Source organism: Anser cygnoides, chromosome 4 (genome assembly GCF_040182565.1).
Source record: "Anser cygnoides isolate HZ-2024a breed goose chromosome 4, Taihu_goose_T2T_genome, whole genome shotgun sequence".
NCBI classification, from domain to species: Eukaryota; Metazoa; Chordata; class Aves; order Anseriformes; family Anatidae; genus Anser; species Anser cygnoides.
This window is the reverse complement of record NC_089876.1, coordinates 12,406,905-12,415,056: the sequence shown is the minus strand read 5'-3', so window position 1 is coordinate 12,415,056 and position 8,152 is coordinate 12,406,905. Positions and strand designations below refer to the sequence as shown.

Below are 8,152 nucleotides of genomic sequence, written 5' to 3'. Positions count from 1 at the left end.
CCAAACCCACAGGAAATGGCTTATCTCGCAGGGAAGCTGGACAGGCGTCAAAATACTTCTTGCTCTCCTACAAATACCTCCTATTTGTGCTCTTCTTTGTTCTTGTGGTTTGTTCCTATTTTGCAAACAGTTGTAATAGTCTGTTTTGTGCCTTGTGCTCCAAGCTGCTATTTTTAATGAAAAACAAATTAGAAGAAAATATTTAAACAATACAAAAAATGTGAATTGAAAAGTCTGAGCAGCACTGATGCGTGTACATGCACATGAATACAAATATGCCATGTTAAAAAGAAAAAAGATAAAAAGAAGATGTTACTACTATGGTGACCTTTCCATTTGTAGAAATTCAAGTCCTGTGGTTTATTTTGTGTTTTTGCACTTTTGGAGGCACTTCCGCAAAAACTGCGTCACCTTTGTTCGCACAGAAAAGTGGGTCAAGAATGAGGATAACTTTTCTGCCGGGTTATGTGAAAAAGGTGTGGCCATAAAGACATACCCTATTGGCTGAAGCTGATGGTCTCCCCCTCTCTGTCTTTTTGGGGTACTTTTTTTTTTGTTTTTTATGTTACTAACAGGGATGAAAATGATCCAAAGTCATAAGAATGAGTGAAGTAGACACCTGATTTTGTTGGGGTTTCTTCCAGAGGGAGGAACTGATTTCTCTGCAATGGCCATGTTTAACATAGATGTTATGGATGTGTGTCAAGCAACAAGTTCCTGGCCCTCAGAGCACCAGTGATTGACACTGCGTGTGCATACAAACACCAGACGATGCTCATTGCTGGTGAGGCCTCATTGTTTGCTTTCTTCTTCTTCCTTCTTTTGAGGAAAACCACAGGTTTCAACTGGCACTTTAATGTAAAAACCTTCAAACTTTACCGAAAACCATTACCCATTTAATGCAAATCAATTGCAACTGTGTCATAAGGTTGAAGCCATGGGAACAAACAGCTCTTGCGAACTGTTTGAATAAAGCACACAGCTTGAGACATTGCAGTGGTTTTCCAGAAGATACCAAATCAGTTACCGGGGAACATAAGAAGGAAAATCATGCTGTTGTTTCTTTCAAGGAGGTACTAGATTTACGTATATTTGTGATGTGTCGGCTTGCTCTGAGGCATCATAAATGTCACAGAATACATTTTGTCTGATGAACAAGTGGCCACAGCTGTCTGTCAGAAGAGTTAATTTTTAAAATTCTTCTCAATTAAAAACAAATTTTGGCTAATTTCTTTGTAGCATGACACAACTGGAAACTTACCTTCACATATGCAGAGGTACACCCAAAGACATCCAAATTCAGCCTTAATTTTGGGAAGCCATAATCAGGGTCTTCTACAGAGAACGTTTCACCATGGGATGCATCAGGCTAGCCATGCACAGTGCCCTAGTTTTGAGAGGTTCCCCCAAATCATTTTCTCACACTGCGTCCACTTGCTTCTAGGATAGACATAACACACCTTCAGTGAGCTCCTGCATGTTTAGTGTAGCTGCCTGGCATTCAGTAGGGTGACCCTGCTGCCTGGACAGAAGTTTTAACCTGTTCCCTGTTGAGTGTAGCTATACCTGGTCACCTTCTGCCACCTGAGCTTCCACTTCCATGTAACGTCCTCTGCTGTGTGTAGGCAGCAGCTGGAGACTGAGCAACGTGGGTCCAGTGCATTTCGTGCCAGCCACTCCGGCACGATAATGCTGGAGCTGTGAAGAGCTGTCAGTACTGAGGCGTGCAGTACCCCGAGCGGCACTCGGCATGGGTATTTGCTGACTGATAACTGTCCCTCTGGTGAGCAACCACTGGACGGGACAGGGGCATAAAGCACCTCCAATAAGGCCAGTCTCCGTCCTTCAAAAGAGACCCGAGGCTGTTCCTGCTGAGGAGAAAGCCAGACCCCAGCAGCAATATGTCCCAGCTGGAAACCGCGATGGGAATGGCCACGGCTGTCTTTGACAAGTATGCAAAGATGGAAGACAACACACAAACCCTCACCAAAGCAGAACTGAAAACCCTCCTTGAAAAAGAGCTCCCAAACTTCCTCTCAGTAAGAGAAGAGCATGGCATAATTTCTGTATAATGGCAAGGGCCACAGGCTGCATAGCTGTTACACATTACAGGGGAAGTTGCATCCAGAAACATGCAGTTGTTTGTAGAAACATTTTAAAATACGTCACCTGACTAAAAATGGAGTAAATGTAAAACTGATTCTGATAATCAGAGCTATTCTCCATTTACCGAATTCATCACTCAATTTGTCAGGACCACGGCTTTGAAATAGGTTGGCTTTTGTCTTCAGAATTAATCTACTTTTTATTCCCGGATTTATAATCTTATGCGATGTCACAGCTGCTGCAAAGGTGGTTATCTTGTCAGCAAATGAAGATCTTGACTGGAGATGCAGAATCTTACACTTACTTTCCCTAGGTATTTATATTTACATACACAGTATGCACTTAAAAAGGATGCATAAACACAAAGAACAACAGATGAACTCAGAGCAAACTGTTTAGCATCTGCCTTTAATAGTAAAAGGCCTGAAAAAGTATTTTACATCACAGGTTTGCATGTAAGCATCATGTACATTTAAATAGTTTATATGTATATATATAATTTCTCTAGATAGGTATTCAGAATTCTTAATACATTATAGCAAAAGCTTTAGTTGCCTAGGAGACAAAATGCTTTTCCTTTTCAATTGTTTTTTATTTGCTTCCCTTCACTAAAAAATCTAGAAAATGTTTTTTAAAGTCTTGATCTTTGCACTCAGGACTAACATTTATTTGTCTGTCCACTTATTCTTCTTAAATGCAAAAATCTAGAGCCAAATGTTCCAAATGTAACTACCACTTTTTTTATCCTGTATAATTCAATTTTTTAACAACTACTTCAGGGCACTGCAGACAGTACTTGATATGAGTTAGTCTCTTTACAAGCAAGCTGCATGAAATTATGGTATGAAATCCATGCCTGCTGGATTTATGACTCACAAATTAAATACAGATGCGATATTCAGAATAAAAATCTGGATGGCTCTGCGTGAATAGAAGAAAATGTCTCTGACATTATTTTAGATCAGTGGTTGTGACCCAAAAGATTCATAGTAAGTGTCCTGTTCCTGGTCTTGGACTTGCATGCTAGTCATAGTGTCTCCACATGAAGACAACCAAAAACAAAACACAACAAGCAACAACAACAAAACATAATTATAAAGGGGCATATATTATAAAAACTTGACTTTTGACGTTTGGCCTATGAAGAGCTGGGGAGCCCCTGCCCCAATGACAGCTGAATGGGATGATGCTCAGGGCCGGCCCTGGGTACCTTTGCTGGCAGGGCACCACCTGCTCCGGTTGCACGCAGCTGCTCTTCCAGCCCTAACTACTTCCTGAAATTGCTGGAAACAGATCAGCGTTTTCCAGGACGGTAATTAGCTAAATGTGCTATCATCTTTTAGTCTCCATCTCCATTTCCCATCTTTACTTATTCTAGAGGAAAGAAAAAAAAAAAAAGAAAAAAAAAAGAAAAAGAAAAAGAAAAAGAAAAAGAAAAAGAAAAAGAAAAAGAAAAAGAAAAAGAAAAAGAAAAAGAAAAAGAAAAAGAAAAAGAAAAAGAAAAAGAAAAAGAAAAAGAAAAAGAAAAAGAAAAAGAAAAAGAAAAAAAGAAAAAGAAAAAGAAAAAGAAAAAGAAAAAGAAAAAGAAAAAGAAAAAAAAAGAAAAAGAAAAAGAAAAAGAAAAAGAAAAAGAAGAAAAAAAAAGAAAAAGAAAAAGAAAAAGAAAAAGAAAAAGAAAAAGAAAAAGAAAAAGAAAAAAAAAAGAAAAAGAAAAAGAAAAAGAGGAGAAAGGGAAAGGGAAAGAAATAAAAAGGGAAAGGAAAGGAGAAATGAAAAGAAAAAAAGTATTAGTATTAGAAAAAAATACTTTTTAAAAAAAGAAATTTGAAACAACAATGCCTTGTTTTGCAAACTAATAACTGCAGGAAAGCAATGGAGAATACAAATCTGATTTCAGGAAAAAAAAAAAAAAAAAAAAAAAAGAAAGAAAGTTACTGTTTTACCTGCATTTTACTGACTTTTTTTTTTCAAGAATGTTCTGAGAAAGGGGGTCCTTTAAATATACCTGGTTTATATTAATATTTCTGGTTTTAGGATTAGTTGCAACTAGCAAAGCTCACAACTGCCTGGAAAGCTCTTGAGTCAGTCACAAGCAGAAGTAAATCCATGTCACAGGGCTGAAGGATTGGACTAGGTTATAAAGAGTTTGAAAAAAAAAAAATCCCACACCAGAAGTAAAATTCAGAAGTAAAAACAAGTTCATGTGCTTCACTGAATAGTTTTAAATATGCACTTATAAATTTAAAATTGATGTTTGAAAAGGAATAGAATTTTCCAGACACATTCATCAATCAATCTGGGCAACTGCTTCAACTTTTCGGGATCTAAAGGTGCACATTTTTTAAGTGAAACATGAAATTACAGAATGCAATATTTAATTCGACCGTGATCAAGCAGTGCCCCCAGGTTTCAGTTCAGGTAGTCAATCCTGTAAATTCCTTGAACATTTCCGAAAGTTTTTATATTTTCTTTCGATTATAATAGCAGATTTGGGTTTGTTTAGCTTCAACAAAAGTCCCGCGGTAGTGTCCTATGTTACGTGGGTCTCTACTGCCATCACCTGTTTGTTTTTCAAACTGCGTTTTTCCTAAAATTGGAGTCGATCAGTGCCGGGACTCAAGCCAAAAAAGACCTCCTGTGAGATTTCCTAGAAAAACCTTTTTTTATTTTGTCAAAATGTATACACATATATATATATATCTTTTTACTTGGCCATTGTCTTGCTTAATATCACCCTCACGATGGACTGGACTGGTGAGGCAGGCAGAAAGATACCAAGTTGGAAGGAATAAAGTTTGTTTTCTAATGTTTTTGCCTGTGATGCCTGCAGCCCGGGCCCAGGGAGCACCCTGGCACTGCTCGGGCTGCCCGCAGCCTTGCTGGAATGGCAGTGCTTGAAGCTTACGTCTGACATTTGCCCCCAGGAAAGCATCGTTTTGGCTTTTTCTGGGCTGTAAAGACCTTCAAGGGAGCAGGTGGGGAATGTGCAGCGTTGAACTCAGCTGTGCAGTGTCCTTAGGGCTTTGCACGGTGCAGCTTTAACCATGATGAAGGCTGTGTTAAAGGTAGAAAACGTGCCTCTCCGTGCTGGTGCGTGGCCACAGCTCCCTGGTGCAATAAAGCCAGGAGCGTGCCTTTAGCTGGAGGCGATGTGCTTGCTGAGACCTTTAGCACCCTTGGCATGGGGATGCCACCAGCACACACACTAACTTGTCCCCAGTGCCAGCCAAAGCCCCTGACCTCTGCGTGCTCCCTGTGATGCTTCTGGGCTTTGTGTAGCCTCCCACTGCAGCCTGCTGCTTTTCTTTTGCAGACGGGGAAGGACAAGGACGCTATCGATAAAGCCTTCAGGAATCTGGATGAAAACGGTGATTTCCAAGTGGACTTCAAAGAATTTGTCATCTTTGTGGCAGCTCTGACTTGCTGCTGTCATAAATATTTTGAGCAGAAAGCAGCCAAATAGTTGTCGAAATGCTCAGAAGACACTGTCTTCGCCTGTGCTCCATATGCTAATGCTATGGATCCTGTCATCCCTTCCACGTACTGCGCTGCAGTTTACAAGCATGCTGGGCTGTAAAAATAAATCCTCCTGTGCTTACATCCCTGTCTTGAATGCTAAAATCCACTCCTTTGTGGAAGAGCCTGGGCTTAATGGGTCCCACTAACAAGTATGGAGCAGTTTTTCTCTTTCTCTGCTTTTTGAAATGCTGTTCTTAACCAAAAGGCTCAATATCCATCCCAGGCAGGGCGGTAAACTGCCTCTCCGAGCTCATATGGATTTATTTCCTACTACAAGATAAGGCCCTTGTACCAGTATAGTGATATTGCCGTGCAGTTGCAAGGTAGATAGGGGTGCACACTGCAACCATAGAACCAGGGAGGGTTGGAAAAGACCTTAAAGACCATCCAGTTCCAACCCCTGCCATGGGCAGGGACACCTCCCACCCGACCAGGCTGCCCAAAGCCCCACCCAGCCATGAAATAACGCTGAGTAAGGCTGAAGCTAAGCCACAGGTTTTACCCATTCATAACGCTGTGTAGGTGGGCATATGCTGAAGTGTATTCATCCTTTAGGGAAGCCGCTGAGAGAAGTTTGGGCCTATTGGATTACTTCGGGCTGTTTTAGGTGGTCCTTTTGCCTAGCCACCTTTCGTTCCGCAGTCGGCTCTACCAACTAAATGGTGCAAGCACCACCTAAAACCTCATTCCTAACACCTCGGGCACAGGGTCCCAATGCACATTGCTGGCTGTGACAGCCGGCTGCTTCAGGAAAGGGGCTGCCCTTCTCTTCCCCATCACTGGGTGGGATCAAGCAATCTCCATCCAGAGGCCGGGATTCCCCTGATTCCCCTCAGTCCCTACCAGCCGCTGGCAGGACCCCAAGCCCCACATTCCCCTTGCTCCCCTCGCCACATGTGCCCAGTGTTCACGCCAGCACCACACCAGGCACCGCGGCCACCTGCAGTGGGTGCAGGTGTTGTCTTTACATGCGTGTGTGCCTGTCCCCTGCCCCAGGGACCACAAGGATGTGTCCCCGCTCCAGCGCTGCTACGGACGGAGCTCACACAACACAACATTTAGAGCAAGGGCCTGACGTCTGTCCCCACGTCATTTTGGTCATGCTGGATGACACTCGGGGGGGTGCTGAGGTCCCAGAGACAAGTACATCTCATGCGTCACTCCTGCAGGAGTACCCCTACTTGCTTTGTTGGCAGCAGCGATCTTTTCTCTGCACTACCCAAGCAAGACAACTATGAAACTGAACTATATATGAAAAGGCACAAAATTCTTGCCAAGCCAGGGATCAAAAATCAGCCTTTTCTCCCTATTATTCCGTTTGTTTGAGGCATCTTCACAGCTCTAATGCAGTACGGCCCCACCTGCTGACAGCTGTGCAGCTCAGCCCTTGCCAGGCTGGCAGAGCCCAGGATCCCCTCGCTCCCTGCTTTGTCAGGGCTCACCTGAGAAAAGCACTTTCCTCATTGTTAAAGGCAGTTGATTATCATTTATGAATTATATGAATATTACATATTCAGAGGTATTTACAGAGGAAAATTTCATGTAGAGCATGGCTGAGTAGCTAGCTATATAAACCATCCTCAGGTGAGGAAATTCAGTTGTCACCGATTGATTGGTGTTCGTTAATTTATTTTTCAAAATGTATTTTTCCTTTTATCATTTAGCATTAGTATCTGAAAGGTTTCCTCTGCATTGCTTCACAACATCCATCCCCACAGAAATTATATTTTTTTACCACTGTGTGGCACTACACGCGGCCTTTTCAGTACCGGCTGGGTCCAAAACTACATCACGGCTGAGGCAGAATTTGAAGAAGTGGTGGTAAGACCCAAAAAATCCCGCAAGGGCGCTTTGCGCCGTGGCGCTCCCCTCTCTGAATCCTCGCTGTACATCCCACGGAGAGCGGGACAATTCGCCCGCAGTGGGCATTTCAGCGAGCCCTGCGGAGGCCCTGCCTCTCCTGGGCGCTGCTGCACCCTGCAGCCACCCAAGGAGTGCTGCCCCTTGCTTGCCAGGCTCGGGTCCCTGCGGAAATCACCGCAGCACAGTTCCAAACACCACCGCAATCTCCTTTCAAACGCATCTGTTAAAGAGCACACAGGTGAAAAGCTGTCCTGTCAGCCAAGAGATTCACCTGATTACTCCATCTTATCTCTAATTTTAAAGAACGCACTGTTCAGTGGTGAGAGCTGTATCCCATTATGAGCAATACTGTAATTTACCCCAAATTGTACTCTTATTTCCTAAACTCCCTGCCTCTGGTGTCTGCTAGCCTCACAACTGCACTCACTCTCTAATTCCGTTTTGCTCCTTTTCCCATTTTTCTGAGGTTTTACCTGTGTTTGTAGGACATTTGAAGGCTGGCTTTACTCCTCTTGGCCACAGCACAAAGCTAAATTCTTTTTGACCCATCACCCCCCCCCAGACTGTGAAACACCCTAAATCCTAGCACTGTGCTGAGCTAAAGCACGCTGCCTTTTGTGGGGGAGGACCTGAGCTTTCTCTCACCACCAACTCAGGCATGCTA

At 43.0% G+C, this 8,152-nt stretch overlaps 1 protein-coding gene across 1 annotated transcript; it reads left to right on the top strand.

Annotated features, from left to right (window-relative positions):
- Positions 1-1,901: 1,901 nt before the first annotated feature.
- S100P (S100 calcium binding protein P) lies at positions 1,902-5,810 on the top strand. The gene is made up of 2 exons (XM_013179575.3): positions 1,902-2,039; positions 5,420-5,810. Exons 1-2 carry the CDS (start codon positions 1,902-1,904, stop codon positions 5,567-5,569), a joined length of 288 nt encoding a protein of 95 aa, XP_013035029.3. The 3' UTR covers positions 5,570-5,810.
- The last annotated feature ends 2,342 nt before the right edge of the window (positions 5,811-8,152 follow it).

Bases quoted from the DNA above. Each gene is read 5' to 3' on its own strand.
- S100P (XM_013179575.3), top strand. From the start codon at position 1,902: ATGTCCCAGCTGGAAACCGCGATGGGAATGGCCACGGCTGTCTTTGAC. The intron at 2,040-5,419 runs GTAAGAGAAGAG...TTTCTTTTGCAG, and splicing joins AGCTCCCAAACTTCCTCTCA to ACGGGGAAGGACAAGGACGC.